Source organism: Colletotrichum karsti, assembly GCF_011947395.1.
Source record: "Colletotrichum karsti strain CkLH20 chromosome Unknown Scaffold9, whole genome shotgun sequence".
NCBI classification, from domain to species: domain Eukaryota; kingdom Fungi; phylum Ascomycota; class Sordariomycetes; order Glomerellales; family Glomerellaceae; genus Colletotrichum; species Colletotrichum karsti.
The window spans coordinates 841,278-858,505 of NW_024065909.1; the positions used below are offsets into that span (position 1 = coordinate 841,278).

Sequence of the window (17,228 nt, forward strand, 5' to 3'; positions counted from 1 at the left end):
GTCCCTCCCAACACAGCATGGTCGACTGGATGGCGACAGGAATAGCAATAGATTGCATCCTCTGTGAACATCTCCGGCTTCGAATAGGCATTGCTCCACATGTGCCACTCCAGACTCGCCCACCGAATACGAGAAGGCTCAGGCCGTGGCAAGTGCTTCAAGCCCGCAGGAAATCTGCCTTGCAAGCAACGTCAGCACTGTAGCCCTCAAGGTACATCATGATCTCGTTACCTCATAATAAAGTTTGTGGTTGCTTTTGATGCGTCCACAACACTGGAAATGGACGGGATGCTCCAAAAAATACATGTTGTTTTCTCCTGGACTCGGTAGGCTGATCCTTGACATGGGAATGTGAACTGGCATGTTGGAATTACCCTAACCTGAGAACGGAAGTCGCACGCAACTTAGACTCAGTTTTCTACGTCGGAAAAAGGCGATAGCATTCCCCGTCCATAGCAACGCTCGCCGGGTTACCTGGGCGATCCAGAGCCCGCATTATACTTGCATCCTTACATTCTGGTTTCGTTGTAGTGTAGAAGCCTCTGTATGCATGGCTTGAGGATACAATTCAATCCTTTTGCTACGGACTTGGACTAGTCAATTTGAGCCCAACCATTTAAGAAACGCAGGCACTTCCACCGTTGCTGCAAATCAACAAGAACTTCCCAACTTTGTATGCCGCCAAAATCATGCGTTTCGATCTCACATTCTCGGTATTCTTCGTCCTTGCACTTGTCGCCGAGTGCAAGTTGACTTGGGTTTCTACGTCGCAACATGACAATGAAGTATCGTGTCTTTGCGAGGATGAGGCTTGGGATATAGCCAAACGCTGGCTGAGTATTTTCTCAACCGGTGGTGTATCCAGCAAAGCCGAAGTCGCCACGATCGTTTCAGCCAATCTCACAAGCTACGACGAGACGGAAGGAGGCCCCTTGATCGGAATTGATCAATTCTGGGATGCCGTTTCTGCGGAAGCCAACTCTAACTCGACCGCGACCAATGTCACGCAGACTCCGGTCTTGCTCTTGCATTCTTGCGACCAAATTGCCTACAACTGGCAGCTCACGGCGGTCACGACCGGCCTCAACTCGTGAGTTTACAGTCCCAGCTCCTTCATGGCCAACTTGGTAGCTAAATTTGCCCCTTTTCCTCAAGAACTGTGCCCGCCGGAACTCCTGTCTTCTTTACGGGGAACGACATTCTGCGGATCGACTTAACAACAAGGCTGATCTCCAACGCCACTTCATGTGGAGATTACATATTGCTTTCGCGCCAGCTTGGAAACACCTGCCCGTTCTGAGTTCTGTATTCCCTTTTCCTTTGCCATGTGGCATTTTCAACGTGTATCTCAACCCTTTCCATTTCTCGAGGCCTAGACAGCTAGTGGTAGTCTAATGGAACAAATGCCAGCCATTTTCTGGGAACCCTCACTTAACTTCAACAGCGTCTCTGACTAGTTCTGCTGGGTATTTTTCCAAGTACCAACTGAAGCTGAATTCTTTGAGTTGCTTTCGTCTTTGACCAAACATGTGCAACCGCAACATGCAGACACCTTAAGACGTACATGGCCCGAAGCCTAGAGAATGAAGCACAGAGCAGCGGTACGATTGTGGGGGAAATGGTCTCACTGGTATCCGTGTAGATGGATTTACAGAACAGAAAGACCTAAGAACACATCGCAAATAATCTTTCATATGCCACGACACACGGAAAAAGAACTAAATAGCTAGTGCTCTAGAAATTCCTTTACCTCGTAGTTGCGCTTCGCGTGGAAAATCCATAGAACTGCCACCACAATGGCGATAATGGCCAGAACTGCCGAAGCGTAGTTCATTTGATCTGCAACGGCGGGTAAATAATAAGGGAAACAGTAGAATATCAACGCAACCACTGACCACGAAAGCATGACCACATTCGCCAGTAGCCCAAGCTTCGGGTACCAAAATGGACCATGCTTGAAGTTCGACCTTCCTTGCATCAGGGCCAGAACAACAGGGATGCTATAACTAATGTACTGGAGTAATAGACCTGTAGAGATGAGCGAGTTGAAGGCGAGATCGGAGGCAAGGTAGAGACATCCAAAGATGGCAGTGCCGGAGGCCGAGAATATCAGGGACCAGACGGGCGTGTGCAGCGGGGATGGGGCTATCTTGCTCAGATGACGATGAAGCGGGAACCCTGCTTCGCGACTGATAGTCCACGCCAGACGAGACTGCCAAGTCTGAATCGACCACACTGCGCCGATGGTTGTGATCATGACCGGCACCCAAAGGCCGACTGCAGCTGCCTGACTTCCAGTAATCCGATAGAACAAGGTCAACGCGGAATTGTCATCGGCGCCATCGATAGCCGGTACATTGACGAGAACCGACACGACAACCATGAGGCCGGAGACCAGTCCCACCACAATCGTCCAAATCAAAGCCTTGGGGATATCAGTGCTCGGGCGCGGCATCTCCTCGGCCAGGTGGGTGGCGACATCGAGGCACGAGAAGCTCCAGTTGGCACCATTCATTCCGATGATGAAGGCTATTCCGTTTTGCCAGCCCGAGATATTGATCTGCGTGACGAAGAAAGCCTTGGCCGAGGCGTGCTCTTTTGACATGGCGAAGAGGGTGATGAAAATGACGCCGATCGTGGTGCAGCTGAACAGCAACATTGCCTTTGATATTTTCGGCAGGGCTTGCTCGAAACTTGCACCGAAGACCGTTACGAGGTTGAGTAGTTGAAACCCGACGAAACCCATCCATCTCTTGTAGACGAAATTGGGGTCCAAGAGGGTGATGATACCGCAGATGCCAACGGGAACTGAGAGGCAAGCTGATGAGCCGGTTGCTACAGCAGCTAACCAGCTGATCACCGCCGTGATGTAAGAGAGGAATCGCTTGTACTTGGGCGGTGCCAGTCTGTGGACCCAGATGTACTGGCCACCGGGATGAGGCATGGCAGATGCAAGTTCGGCGAGTGTCGTTGCCGTGGCCAAGCCGACGACAGCCATCACTAGGAAGCCCCAGAAGAAGAGAGGGGATCCTCCCATGGGCAGAGTGCTACCGAGCACTAATAATAGCCCGATAGCTGTGTTTGTTGTTCCGTAACCGATTCCTAGAGCAGAGAGGGTTGTGAAGGGCTTCATTGTCTGTACGGTGACATTGCCATTCATGACGGAGCCGCGCTCGGTCGCTTCGTTGTCGACTTTCTCGGGCATGATGGTGACTTTGTTTTGGGTTCCGACGGAAGAGGTCCGAACCAGCGATGGCTGATTATCCATGATTGCGAGTTGAACGCAACATGCGTCGCAGTGTTAAAAACAGCTTCTAGGAAAAGTGATTCAGGCCAGGGTCATAGACTGAGAGAGCATGTAGATGAGATGGGGTTTTGCTGGCCTCTGAAGAGGGTAACCCGACAAGAGGTTCTTGTCTGCAACTAAATATTTGCCAAGCGTGACACAGCAGATGCCACAGCTAAGGTTAAGCAGCATCGAGATCTCATATGCGAGAAGATAATCCAGTCCACGTCCAACTGCTGCAAGGTCATGAGACCGAGATAACGACGTCGCAAGGAGGGGTCTAGGACTCCAAGGTTGGGGAGGATAACAAGCCGGCTGCTATCTCCGCAATCCGCACAGACTTTCCGGATAGGGAAGGTTAGAGCGGAGCCGATCCGCGCCGCTACCGGCTCGGACCCCGCGCCACCCGGCATCGGCCGGGCGCGAAATGCTGGCTGTAACAAAGCACCAGTGTTTTCGCGGTAAAGGCTAGCTCATCGTCGGCCACGATACTTCGAACTCTAGTGATCGGTCATAAGAAGAGCCAGCTTACATGAAGCTTGGTTGTATGCGTCGCTGCGGACCACGCCTGTCTAGCCAACGTAAACATGGGCAACTCAGATGATGTCGCGAATCCTAACAACGGAGAGCTCTCTTCGTATCTCAGTATGTTTCAAAATCTATTCACTACGGCCTCGAACTAATTCAACGCAACATCCAGGCCCGATGATGTCGAAATTCTTACAAAACATTTCCAAGGCCATCTCCCAAGATCCTGGCTTGCCCCGGCCAAACCCAACAGTGTCTTCGTGGCAAGTCCCCGTCCACCCCTTGGGCTCAATCCAATCTCCCATCCTACCTCAACGGACAGACTTCGCAGTCATAGGGTCCGGCATCACGGGCTGCAGCGTCACCAAGACCTTGCTGGAGCACCCGAGCGCCGCAGATTCTCACGTCACCGTCCTTGAAGCCAGAACCCTCGTGAGCGGAGCGACGGGCCGCAACGGAGGCCACCTCGTCACCGCATCAGGACACACGTTTGGCCCGTTGGCAGAGCAGCATGGCTTCGAGGCTGCGAAACAAATCACACGGTTCAGCATCTTGAATGTCGAGCATATCATGAAGATGGTCAGGGAGATGGACCAGGACTTGCAAGATGAGTGCCAGATCCGCGACGTTCTCAAAGTCATGGCGGTCGGCGATGAGGAAACGTGGGCTGCGGCCAAGTCCTCTGTCTTGGATTTCCAGAAGGCGGTTCCGGAACATCAGAATTATCATCGAATTATCGAGAAAGAGAATGTCCCTGAGGTAAGAGCAAAGTTGCTTGCAATATCCAAGCTGAGCTGATTGGTCTACGTAGACGTGGAACATCAAGAACTCTGCAGGGGCCGTTGAGCACAATGCCGGTGCTGTTTGGCCCTATCGCCTGCTCATGGGTATTTACGAGCGTCTTTTGAAGAACCACCAGAAACGTCTGTCAATTGAGGCCAACACGCCTGTTTTGAATGTTACGTTCTCACCAGTAACGGACCAATCATACCCCTATCTCATCACTACTTCGCGTGGTGTCATACGTGCGAAAAAGGTCTTCCACTGCACGAACGCTTACGCATCGCATTTAATCCCGCGATTGACTGGCCGCCTGTACCCCTTCCGAGGAACGATGTCAGTCCAGAAACCAGGTCCGGCGTTTAAAGATGAGGGTGGCAAGAGATCTTGGAGCCTGTCACACAAGGCTTCACTAGATCCGGAGACGGGGTTCTACGACACCGGTCTTTACTACCTCCAGCAAAATCCTTTGACGGGGAAGATCTGGATCGGAAACGAAACGGCGTACTTGAGAGATATTATTACTTCCGACGACACGTACGTCCCCGAAGAAGCAAAACAAGCTCTGTCCACGGTGCTTCCGAGGCTATTCCTTGAAGGCTGGGGCTCAAGTAAGACTTCAGAGATAGAAGCCATCTGGTCGGGTATCCAGGGCCACACTGCGGACGGTCTACCGATCGTCGGGAAACTCCCAAGCACAGTCCTCGATGACCCTTTTGACGACGGGCAATGGATTGCGGCCGGCTTCAATGGCTATGGTATGGATAAGTGTTGGTTGACCGGCGAGGCTTTGGTCAGGATGATGTTCGGGGAAGACGTCGGTGATTGGTTGCCCCGGGCTTTTGTTGTTACTGAAGATAGGTTGGAGAAGGGGCTCACTCGCGACAAGACGGTGCTGAAATTTGCTCAAATTGCCCTTCCTGGAGGCGTTAGGGACACAAAGCTATGAGTATTCTAGGAGTCAGGAAGTAGAAATGAGGCAGTATCAATTCACCAAGAAGAAGGGAAATCTTCCCTTCAACCCATCATTGTCCCCAGATTCTTCGCGTACGCAACATCGAGCCAGTAAACATCGTTATCTCCGCCGTCCAGCGCCGCCCAAACTTGATCAATCAACTCGGAAATGACTCGGCTCTTCCGAAGGGGAAGGATGTGAGTATAAGCTGCCAGCCGCGACAGAACGAACTTGCGTGCTCTTGCCACCTCGATCGAGGCCGGATCTACCACCAACGAATCCTGCACGTCGAGCCCTCTCATGTTGTTTGACGCTCGCAGATGGTGAGGGTCTCGCCTCAGCTCGCTCGAGCAAGCAACCATGATGAAGGGTTGTGCGCTTCGCGTCCGTGATTCGAAGGGGATTTCCCTCAAAATGCCGAGTACGTGCATTGCAAGTTTTGTCAGCCAGGTTTGCCTTTCCTGTATGGTCGGGATAGCTTCGGAGGGCAGTGGTCGCAGTAGTTGGTCTTTATCCCATGGTGCATAACGCTCGTTGAGTAAATCGGGGAAAACGCGGTATAACTGCAGAAGCCCAGTGCACCTGTACGCCTCGTTTATAAGTTCGAGATGTTTGAGCGGCGTCTTCGGGTCGCCGGGGTCTTTCATTCGTGAGAGGTCCGGCGGGTGCTGCGCTAACAGAGTTCGCTCGAGTCTTCTTGCTTCCCTCAGCGCAGCTCTGAAGACATCGACATCATGCTCCGCGAGGAATTTGACAGTCGACATGCGTTTGCGGTACTGGAAGATCAGTACTCCGATGTCTGCGAGCAACCTGACTGTGTCGCGGGAAATCCCAGAATAGGGGTGAGGTTCACAGGAACCGGCTGCGCTGAGTGGCCCAATCGAGCGGTTCTGGCCGTAATCGCCCAGTTTCTGAGCATCTGTCAAGTACGCCAGCAACATTGCCCAGTAGTCCATCGTGTCGCTGAAGAAAGATACGCTAGAGTCTTGGCCTGACTCATTGACGATGTCTCTGAGAATGTTGTTGCTATCTCTAAACAAGTCGGTGGCCAGGTTCTGAGGGTTCAGCCAGCTGGAGGTGTGCCCCAGTAGCTGCGAAGCAAGTAGCATGGCTGGCTTGTTCATGGACAGTAAGGATTGCTCGCGTATGAGCCCAACTGCTTGAGCGTGTTCGCGCCGCGCCAACGGTAGCAGGTGCGGGAAGTCTTCTGACAAGCACGCCGCTGACATGCTTTGAATGGTGTGGTAGAGGGCTCCGGAAGATTGCCACGCTGTCTCGATGATGTTGCGCATTACATTGGATTTGCTATCCCAGGCGCAGTAAAGCGTGATAACCTCCCGAAAGAAGTATGCTGACAGGGATGTCGTAAGATCGGATGGCTCTCGAGGGATGCACATGAGTAACTCCTGGCTGGGTTGTACGAGCGGTCCAGAGACAAGCTCACGCTGCGAGGTTTGAAACAAATCTTGAAATAAGTTCTGATGAGGTTGGAAGACCTCCAGTTGCTCCAAGATCGAGTCACCTCTTGTAGAGAGTCGACTGCTTGAAGAGTCCGCGCAGCTGGGTGGCGAGGTTGAAAGGCGATCCCCGGTATTGAAAGCACGATTAGGCGATTGCGTTTCAAAGGCATCAGCGTTAGGCAAAGTTGAATTCCGGAAATCCATCAACGGATCGGCCGCAGTGTCGAAGCAGGATAGGTCGGGCGTGGCGGGAAGGTCCCATTGAGACGAGAAGCAGAGCCACGAGTCGGTTTGTCGGGTGTGTCTGTCTTCCCCTGGCTGATTTAAGGCATCAAAATTGCTCTGGTTCCCTATTGATTCAGGCGATTCTCGCCGCCTTGGCGAGATTGTGGTGTCTACGCCAGCCGTGTGCTCATCGGTTCGTATCTGGTGTTTCCGCGACCATCTCACATTGAGTGCGTACCCAGGGCATTGAATGCCCCTCTCCTCGCATCGAGCGCATCCAGGCTTTCTCTCATCACACTTCGTCTGAGCAGAATGTTAGCCCATAGCCCTTCCAAGGTAAGGCCTCGAATCCTGATCACCTTCTTTGCTTTACATCTTGTGCATCCGTTCCGGGACTTGGAATGCCGTACTCTTGGGGGTGTCATTATGTGACATGAAAGAAAATCACAGTTTTGCCAAAGTTCGATGCTGAATGAGTCCAAGAGTGACCGGAGTAAGGAAAGGGCGCTGGAGTTGATGCAGAATGTTGCAGAATGGGAGTGCCGACGTCGGCAGATGAGGTCAACTGCCTCAATAAGGACCCTTGCTTCGGATAAGCAAGCTATCGTTATCCAATCTCGAAAATTATTTCTACGTGATTTTGGTCTCTTTATCTTTCCCGATACGCTCCCTGGTCACAATGCTTCCCCGCAAACGATCACCACTAGCGCGGCCCGGTATCTGCGGGGGTCATCGGGCCCTGGGTCCGGGACCCGGGAGAGTGGGAGTCGACGTCTGGTGCGTGTCGACTCCCTTATTGGGAGGAAATTTACTCCTTGTATAAACATTTCATCAAGCATGTATTCTCGTAGATTATGGCTTATTAATTAGAGCCAGATTTAGAGGGTTTCTGCGTTGTATTGAGAAGCAAAACGTGAACTTCTCTGTCAACTCTGCGGAGGTGAAAATGTAGACAACACGCGGATTCCAGGCTATTTATTTCTAGACGTCGTCTTAGAAGATAACTGCACGTTTCTTAATTGATAGAAGCAAACACCGCCAAAACTAATGATGAGGACATGCCGTCTATCTGCCATCCCCCGGTTGAGCGTGAGGCTCTCTGATCATCGTAAACAGCTTAATAGCATCTCCCTCATCGTCGCAAATCATCTCTTTCTGGAACTTGAATCCCCATCGTCCGTAGATAGCCATATTCGGAACATCCCTGCTCGATTCGAGGTAGCACTTCATATCCTCTGCATCCGCCTGGTCGGTGACGACCTTCATCATCTTAGCCCCGACGCCCTTGCCCTGTGTATCGGGGAGGACAACCATGATGTTGAGGAAGTAATAGCCTCTGGAGTCTGTCCAAAGCTCCTGCTGCGCTTTGGCCTGCGCGTCCTTCCAGATGTAATACCTCTGTCAAGTGTCAACATGTCGCTTCCGTTAGGGATATTCTTGGAGAAGTACCTTGACATTCAGGCCTCCGCGTCCGTACCACAGGTTGTAGTTGACCTGTCCAAACCAAAGGCGCCAGCCCTCAAGCCAGTCGTTCCACGTTGACGGGGCGTCTGCTGGCTGAGGGCGCAGCCACATGGCTACGCCGAGCACTTGGTCGCTGCCTTCTTCCTTCGCAACGTGGAAGATGCCGTTTCTCATGCCCCATCGCATTCGCAGTGCCAGTGATTGGTAGTTTCTTTCGGGGTTGAACTATCATTCGTCATCAGTCAATGTCCAATTATGACTTCACATGGAAGAGTCCCGCTCACCTGGGATTGGTCATAAACCCACACATTGTAGGGGTCTCCGGCAAAGGCCTGCCTGATGATTATACACTTAGCTCTGATATATAGTAAGACTGATACTGACTCGATAGACTCACTGAACTGCCTTTACGGCACCCGGAATGTCTGCCTCGGTGAGTGTAGTGACGTGAATGGCCATGTTGTGTAGAAAGCCATGCAGCAAGAGCGTTTGTCCATTAACAGAAAGACAGGGGGGCTGTGCATCAGATTATCGACAATATACCGATACTCTCCGAAGTTTCGTATGTCATGAGAAGGAGCTTGCCGAACAGAAGCCAGGTAGTTATTCCCCGGAGTGCCCTCGGGGAAACGAATGCGTGGGGGAGCTGCTATCTGATTCTGGGGGTGAGGATGCGGGGTTCAGATAAGATCGCATAGAGTTGCCCCGAAAGGTTAGCGGCACTGAGATAGATGAGCTTGTCTCATTCTCCGAACAAACACACTGCGGCTCATCGGAAACAGGATCGGAGCGGTTCGCTGTTTGTCGAGGCAAATGAAATAGAGTGTTTTTTCAATCCAACATCACTTCATGAAGAGGAAGAAAGCGGACGATGAACCAATCGCATCTACCGCGGCCAAAGCGCCAGTGCGGTGGCGCAAGGAGGGCTCGACGCGGCGACGACGTAGGGATATGCCTCCTTGTCTCTCTGTCGATTGAGCCGCTGATGAGTTGTTGGATCTGTCTGACAGCATCATGAAGAGCCGCATCTAATCCGATGTCTTGGCTCGTCTGGGAATTTCATCGCTTACGAAGACAGGGGTCATTTCACTGTATGACACTTATTCGTACTGATCACGCATGGATCTAAGACGATCCAAAGTGTGTGGCTGGAAGATGAGTCGAAGGCAACTTAGACGTCGTAAAATTATCACCTTCATTATGAGCTCAAAGTTCCATGAGATTACATTGCTGGTGATGACTGCTCATTTGGGTTCGTCGGCTCAACTCAAAAAGACGGCCCAATCGAACAGTCGGATGAAATCGCAACGAGGAATACCATTCACAGCAATTGAGAAATTGAGGGGAGATGAGAAAGAAATTGGCGTCAAACAGCACATTAGCAATTGGATCCGTCTGTCCGTCATTCTCTTCAGCCAAAATCCCTGAATGATAGTGAGTTGAGAAGGCCGAGTGAGGCCCTTAGTAACGTTTCAAACTCTCTACTGGTTGCCGGGCTGTGTTGTGTGAGACGTTCGTATCCGCCGTTGTCCGATGTTCTGATTCCCGGCGGGAAACGGCGCATCCGATAAAAAAACCACGGCAACAAACTCTCTCGTGTTACGCGGTTGAGGCGGCTGTAATGTTACTGATTGCGACGGTATTTGAGGGGCTCTCTCAATACGTTACAGCGAACGCGATGGACCGGATGGTCAGGTTAATGCGCGAGTTGTCAATGCGAAAGTCTGTCTATTCATGGCGCGGCATAACCACGAAAAGGCCAGACTTCGCCTTGGAACAAACCACATGGCGACCACCGACGACGCGTCCGGGGAAGATTCAATGGGACCGTCTCCAATATAAAAAGCTCGGAATTTCAGGTTTATTGCCCGCAGATCACTGCCGCGGGAGGATCGGAGTGGCCAAGATGCAACAAAGTCAGGGGCGTCCCGGCTCGCCGCTCTCCCATGAATGCCATTTTCACTGCCCTCTTGAGTGGAGAATGACCTTCCATTGCCTCAGGTAAAACAGGCGGAGCCCCTGAGCACCAACGGGCCAACTTTCAACTCACTTGCCCTTTTAACGACCTGAGTCGCAGATCCGGTTCGTCTTGTCTCATAATCATCTCATCCCAATTGTCACTGCGTCTCATCTCATCGCCTCGAACTCGCCCGTCATCTCAACTCGCTAAACTCTGTTTTCGATTGGCGACCAAAAGAGGGAACAGGAACAATAAGATAAAAATCAACCGGCATCCGCACACCCGCATGCCGCCAACATCGCTCGCACCCGCCCGCGAAGCAAGACCGTTCCCCCAGACGACGACGTCATCATCATCACCATGATCAACAACGTCTGGGACAAGTCTGCGCGGGCGCACCGCGGTAGCGGCGGTCACCAGGAGGAAGAGCTCCTCCCCCGGACAGAACACAATGGTCGCGGCAGCCAGCATGAGAACTACGATGAGAAGTCAAAAGGCCAGAACTCGGACCCGAGGAGGAACAGCAGGGACAAGATCAGGGCCCTCGACGGCCTCCGCGGCATCGCGTGCCTCATCGTCTTCAACTACCACTTCTTCTGGCCCTGGACCCCCTTCATCATGCTCGGCAGCGGCGCCAACCCGCCCGGCGCACCAGAGCCCTACGTGGGATGGCACCAGCTGCCCATCATCTGCCTCCTGCACCGCGGCCGTCCCATGGTCGCCATCTTCTTCGCGATTTCCGGCTTCGTCCTCTGCAGGCACATCCTGAGGGCCATCCACGAGCGCCGCGTCGAGGCCGCCTACAAGAGCCTCGCGTCATCCGTCCTGAGGCGCGTCTTCCGCCTCTACATCCCGCCCACCATCAGCATGTTCTTGGTCGCGGTGTTGGCTCAGCTGGGCGCTTTCAAGTCCGAGACCGCCATCTTCAAGGGGCCCGACTCGGCTTACATCAACGGCACCGTCACCTTCGCGTATCCCCAGCTCGGCGATTCCTGCGTGAACGGGACCGTGGCCGCCGCGGGTGCCAGAGGCGTCGCGAAGCAGCTGCAACTGCAGACCCCTCTCACCCTGGGCAACCTGACCAACCTGACGGCGTCAACGGACCAGCTCTGCTTGAACCGCACGTCACACCTCTTCATGCCCGCCGTGCTCTACAACTTCGTCGACAGCCTCGAGGCCCAGGCGAAGCACGAGAACAAGTCGGCCAACGCAACCCACGTGGTCGTGGAACCCACCAAACCAACCTCCAAAACACGCCCCCGCGAAGACAAGACCGGGAGCAGCACCGCAGGCCACCTGGAGAAGATCTGGGGCAAGCACAAATCGTCACACGAGCAGACGCCCAAAGAAGCCGAGGCAGCGGCCGCCGCCGCCAGAGCCGCCAACTTCACAAACACCCACAACATCACCTGGGTCCAGATGGGCGGCTCCTGGGAGGAGCACCCCATCATCCACGACAACATGACCTACGCCATCAAGAACTTCACCCGCGTCTACGCCGAGTGGGCCAACCCCTTCAACTTCGCCCACTACCACACCCGCTACGACCCCCACACCTTCACCATCCCCATGGAGCTCCGCGGCTCCATGTTCATCTACCTCTTCCTCCTCGGCACCGCCGCCGTCAAGTCCAGGTGGCGCCTCGCCATCGGCGCCTTCCTCTCCGCCTACAGTCTGATTTTTGGCCGCTGGGACATGGCCGCCTTCGTCGGCGGCACCGTCCTCTCCGAGCTCGACATCCGCCGCGCCTCCGACCCGGACGAGGACCTGCTCGGGTACCCGCGGAAGACCGCCGCCGGCCATCACAAGACCGGCCTGGCGCGGTCCGTCCTCTCGTCGACGGCGACCCGCTGGCTCGCCACCTTCGTCGCCCTCTGGCTGCTCTCCTACCCCGACGCCGCCGCCGAGTGGACCCCCGGCTTCGTCCTCCTCTCCTCCCTGGTGCCGCGCTACTACATCCCGCTGTCCGGCTGGATGTTCTACCAGTCCATGGGCGCCATCCTGCTGCTCCCCTGCGTCCTGCGCAGCCCCGTCCTCGTGAGGCTCTTCGAGGGCCGCCTCGCCCAGTACCTCGGCAGGATCAGCTTCTCGCTGTACCTCGTCCACGGCCCCGTCCTGCACAGCCTGGGCTTCTGGCTCATGCCGAGGCTGTTCGAGAACTTTGGCCGCGCCCAGGGCTACGTCATCGGCTGGGTCGTGCTGATGAGCGTGACGTTGTATCTCACCAACTTGTGGAACAAGAAGATCGACGGCTGGAGCACGACCGTCGGGAGGAGGGTGGAGAGGGCGTTGCTCGACTCGGCTTAGGCGTTTTAAAAATTTGCATATCCATCTGCATGGCTAGACGGAGATTTCATTAGGCGTTACTGGGGGGGTTTAGGAACTCATTCTTTGCGTCGGGCAAAGTACGAATAAAGAATATCCATCAATGACCACATCACACATACATAGTTCAAGCCGTTTGAAGTTGAAAAGTTGTATTGCGTGACCACATATCATGTCTACGCCTCATCTTATCGTGCTCCTCCCCCGTGACTCCCCTTTACTCGCGTTCCCCGACCCCAGCGCCGTATCGATCGCCTCCACGTCGATCCGCCTCCCCTTCGTCCCCAGATCCAAGAACCCCGGGTCCGTCCCGCCGTGGAAGCGAACCCACAACCGCCCGGACTCGTGCTGGATCCGATCCAGCTCCGGCGCCGACCGGCCCTCCCTGAAGAACGACATGTTCCTCGCCAGGCCGCCGCCGCCGCGCGGCTCACCGTTTCCATCCCGAGCACCACCACCACCGCCGGCCGTCCCGGGCCCGGCGCCGTTATGCAGCCCGAAGAAGAGCAGCGGGAGCACGCTGCCCTTCCAGACGGGCTGCTCCGGGTCGGTGTAGTTCTTGGCGATGATCCAGCCCAGCAGGATCGCGCAGAGGAGCACCAGGACGATGGGCAGCGCGAGGTACTTGCTGTCGAAGTAGGTGCACGTCGTGCTGGCCCAGACCTCGCCGAGGACCTCGGCGTGGCGGACGAGGGCGCCGAGCCCCTGGTGGACGTCCGGGCCGAGGCCGGTCATGCGGAGCTTGTTGGTCACGGCCCAGGCGAAGTCGTCGACGGCGGCCGTCAGGCTGGCCACGGTCGCGTTGTTCTCGGCCCAGAGCGGCGTCAGCCACCACGCGTCGCGGCAGTTGATGTGGCCGCTCTGCATCGAGTCGTAGCGGCACGAGGCGGTGAAGAGCTCGCCGCTCATGAAGTTGGACAGCGCCGAGAAGAAGGTGCCCTGCATCTTGTACAGGCACGCGTTGGGCACGCGGGTGACCTCGCCGCCGGTGCCGCCGGCGCTGATGTTGGCCCACGTCCGGCCGGGGGCGTCGAGGGCCTGGCTCTGGTTGGCGTTGTTGTACCAGGTGCCGTTGTCGAGGACGCAGGGGCTCTGGATGGCCGTGTAGTTGGCGTAGCCCGAGTAGTACCCGGTCCCGGCCATCTCGGCGGCGTTCTGCACCGCCGTCGTGGTGCGGACGAGTTTTTCGGTGAGCGTGTTGTTCTCGTAGTGGGCGGCGTACTCCTTCAGACACGGGTACAGGACGCACGAGGTCGCGATGTAGTCCCCGGCGTTGCTCAAGTAGTCGTTGTCGTCGGACTGCGACATGCTGTGGGGGCAGTCCAGCTTGATCGCCCCGTTCGGCTCGGTCGAGGACGAGCAGGGAGACTTGGTCACCATGAGCATGGTGAAGTTGGCGAGCGAGACGTCGGCGGCCGCCGCGAACTCGTCGCTGAACAGCTTGGAATACGCCGTCAAGTTGCTGTAGCCCACCCACATGTACTGGCCGGCGAGGATGTTGATGTAGGCGCCGTTGTCCGGCAGCGTCAGGTTGCCGCCGAGGTTCGGCTTGCTGACGAACTCGGTGGTGTCAATGCACTTGCTGCACATGCCGATGCTCGCGTGCGTCACCCCCGTGCCCCAGTCGGACCACGTGCAGTTGCCGCTCGGGCAGACGACCTGGACGTTGCTGTCCTGGCTGCCCGGGTCCGTGATGCCCTGGATCATGGTACTCTTCATGTCGACCTCGAGCTCGTACGAGCCGGCGCCGACGCGGTAGTACGACGACGACCCGGGCACGTAGTTGGCGACGGGGATGGAGGAGTTGGTCTGCTGCGACAGGACGGGGCACGTCGTCGTGCGGACGGCCTGCTGCGTGACGGGGCCGACGGCGAGACTGGCGATGGTGACGAGGGCGGCGCCGATGGCGAGCAGGCCGGCCTGCGAGAAGCCCAGGTTCCACACCAGGACGCCCAGGAGCTTCATGGACCCGAGGATGGACCGGCTCGCGGCGTCGAAGTCCTGGAGGTGGTGGAGGGGCCGGGTCTGCTCGGCGAACCAGGTCCACTTGATCTGGCCGATGATCTCGGCCACGGCGGCGACGATGGCGGCGCGGAGGAAGGTCGAGAGGAAGGCGATGGCGGAGTTGAGGTTGATTTCGAACGGCCACTCCGGCATGTACTTGCCGTCATAGTGCGCGAGAAGCGCGATGATGGCGACTAACAGACATATTGCCGTAAAGACGGTGGCAAGTTCGAGGGCCCAGTAACGGAGGATATGGCGGGTGTGGCTTGGCGGTCTTGGGCTCAGAGAGGGTTGGTGTTGTTGGTATGGCGGGACTTGGGGCGGAGGTTGTAAAGTAGGAGGGGCCGCCGGAGGCGGAGGAGGAGGAGGATGCTTCGTATCGTCGTCTTCCACGTCTTGGAAGGGCCACCGAGGGGCTTCCGTGTTATGTTGGCTTGGCCCGTAGCCAGGCATGCCTCGTGGCTTCTGGTCGAAGGTAGCCGGAGGAGGCGTGGGCTGGTCTTGGAGTTCCCAGCCCCGTTGGGGCTGCGATGCGACCATATCTTAAATCATACAAACACGACGGCTTGGCAGCGTTGGCGTGAATTTGACGATGGCTAGTTCATAAAGGGTCACGACGAAGTCCAGCCGGCTTCCAGAAAAGAAGGACAAAAAGTTGAACGGTTTAGACGGGGTCATGACCCGAGACAGGTCGACAAGAAGTCGACGGGAGGGCCTGCCACGATATTCAAGCTTGAAAAGGCTGATGATCCCTCCAGTGAACCGAGATTGGATGCTCCATGGTCATTCCCAGATACGGACATGTCCAGAACTCGACGACAGGAGATATCCACATAATCCGGGCCTAGCGAGTTGGGTCCTGACTCGGGAAATTTACCACGAGGGCGGTCAGCAGGACGATCTATGCTGATAGGCGTCGTGAACCCACCCGGCTCAAATGGTGATGAGCTCTTGTCATTGTTAGGGCAGCGGTTCGAACGCTGGCCGTGACATCCGACTGGAGAGGCCCCGACGATCGATGACGGAGGACGATGGCGTTTGACCTGGCAGGTTCAAAGTTGAGTTGAGGTGATCCTTGCCTAGAGCTATCCACAGTTGCCCTATGGAATGTGGGTGCCGACCCCGGTCGTCAACTTAACCTAGGGGTATCCGGGTGGGGAACTGGTGAGGCTCGGGGCTTTCACGATGCCGAGCTAGGTTTTCTTGATGTTGTTGACATTGAGAAGTTTCTGACTGTTGATATTTCTGTTAGATGACGTTTGCCTTCTTTCTGGTTACAAACCTATGTCCTCAACTGATAAGGAAGATCACGAAGTCAGTCAGTTCTGAAATCAAATGCTGGATATTTGATGGAAGATACATGGAAGCTCTGACTTCCCTGTGATTTGAAGCCCCTAATACATAGTTCGACCCAATTTATGATCCGAATACTGCAGTTGATGTGTATTAGGCCGTCGAAGTTAACGCCAACGAAACTTGCTGCACCACGTTGCCAGACCAAGAAAAGCTCCTAATGACTCCATTACGTGACGGCTTTCATAAGAAAGAAGATAGGTCGTGAGACGACGGTAGGTACCAAGTCTAAATACAGAGACGCAGACACCTCAAAACGTTACACTACACACTTGTATTCCTACAGAAGAGCTGCGAATCGCGGGTAAAAGCCATCTTTCCCAGAATTATCAGATAAACAAGCGTCCTCTGACGATCTCGGCTTTTCGAAGTATAGACTCTGGCTAGATGCAACACACGAAACACGTCTCCAATCACATCCACGTATGGGGAGAGAGAGCGTGGATAGAAGCTCTGCTCAGCAGTTTACTTGTCGTAACTCACCCTGGACCTCCCATTCCACTTCGCTCCTCAAGTTCTCAACAAGTCCCCCAGGACAACTACCAGAGTGAACCAGACTATACCAACCTGGCTTCCTCTTCACCTCGAGTTGCCCACAACATCTAGAGGATCCGGCCCGTCCCCATAAGTTTATTGATCCTCATCTGCATCATGCCCCACGCCTTCAGACCACAGGTCGGTCACATTGACCAATGGTCTCGGTGCGACGATTTGCAATCGATGAAAAGCATGTGATCCAAGAATAACACGATGCGAAGACGTGGGAATGTAACATATCAAATTTGAATGGAGATGAGAAAGCACGTTGGGTCAAACAATAATGAAAAAGGCGAAGACTTCACTTCACGCCATACATGCACTTGTTATCGACCCCAAACGGGTATACTT

The 17,228-nt window shown here is 54.9% G+C and overlaps 7 protein-coding genes across 7 annotated transcripts; 3 read left to right on the top strand and 4 right to left on the bottom strand.

Annotated features, from left to right (window-relative positions):
• Window positions 1-689: 689 nt before the first annotated feature.
• Window positions 690-1,094, top strand: CkaCkLH20_03786 (uncharacterized protein; the record flags this gene model as incomplete). Its single annotated transcript, XM_038886505.1, has 1 exon — window positions 690-1,094. One exon carries the CDS (start codon window positions 690-692, stop codon window positions 1,092-1,094), a length of 405 nt encoding a protein of 134 aa, XP_038748347.1.
• A 632-nt stretch (window positions 1,095-1,726) lies between these two features.
• CkaCkLH20_03787 (uncharacterized protein) lies at window positions 1,727-3,205 on the bottom strand (the record flags this gene model as incomplete). Its single annotated transcript, XM_038886506.1, has 1 exon — window positions 1,727-3,205. The coding sequence occupies one exon, from the start codon at window positions 3,203-3,205 to the stop codon at window positions 1,727-1,729; it is 1,479 nt and encodes a 492-aa protein (XP_038748348.1).
• Window positions 3,206-3,991: 786 nt separating this feature from the next.
• CkaCkLH20_03788 (FAD dependent oxidoreductase) lies at window positions 3,992-5,543 on the top strand (the record flags this gene model as incomplete). The annotated part of the gene is made up of 2 exons (XM_038886507.1): window positions 3,992-4,573; window positions 4,626-5,543. The coding sequence occupies 2 exons, from the start codon at window positions 3,992-3,994 to the stop codon at window positions 5,541-5,543; spliced, it is 1,500 nt and encodes a 499-aa protein (XP_038748349.1).
• Window positions 5,544-5,611: 68 nt separating this feature from the next.
• On the bottom strand, window positions 5,612-6,841 carry CkaCkLH20_03789 (C6 zinc finger domain protein; the record flags this gene model as incomplete). The annotated part of the gene is made up of 1 exon (XM_038886508.1): window positions 5,612-6,841. The coding sequence occupies one exon, from the start codon at window positions 6,839-6,841 to the stop codon at window positions 5,612-5,614; it is 1,230 nt and encodes a 409-aa protein (XP_038748350.1).
• A 1,458-nt stretch (window positions 6,842-8,299) lies between these two features.
• CkaCkLH20_03790 (acetyltransferase) lies at window positions 8,300-9,157 on the bottom strand (the record flags this gene model as incomplete). The annotated part of the gene is made up of 4 exons (XM_038886509.1): window positions 8,300-8,632; window positions 8,684-8,923; window positions 8,983-9,034; window positions 9,096-9,157. 4 exons carry the CDS (start codon window positions 9,155-9,157, stop codon window positions 8,300-8,302), a joined length of 687 nt encoding a protein of 228 aa, XP_038748351.1.
• Window positions 9,158-11,018: 1,861 nt separating this feature from the next.
• Window positions 11,019-12,965, top strand: CkaCkLH20_03791 (hard surface induced protein; the record flags this gene model as incomplete). The annotated part of the gene is made up of 1 exon (XM_038886510.1): window positions 11,019-12,965. One exon carries the CDS (start codon window positions 11,019-11,021, stop codon window positions 12,963-12,965), a length of 1,947 nt encoding a protein of 648 aa, XP_038748352.1.
• A 201-nt stretch (window positions 12,966-13,166) lies between these two features.
• On the bottom strand, window positions 13,167-15,527 carry CkaCkLH20_03792 (uncharacterized protein; the record flags this gene model as incomplete). Its single annotated transcript, XM_038886511.1, has 1 exon — window positions 13,167-15,527. One exon carries the CDS (start codon window positions 15,525-15,527, stop codon window positions 13,167-13,169), a length of 2,361 nt encoding a protein of 786 aa, XP_038748353.1.
• Between the last annotated feature and the right edge of the window lie 1,701 nt (window positions 15,528-17,228).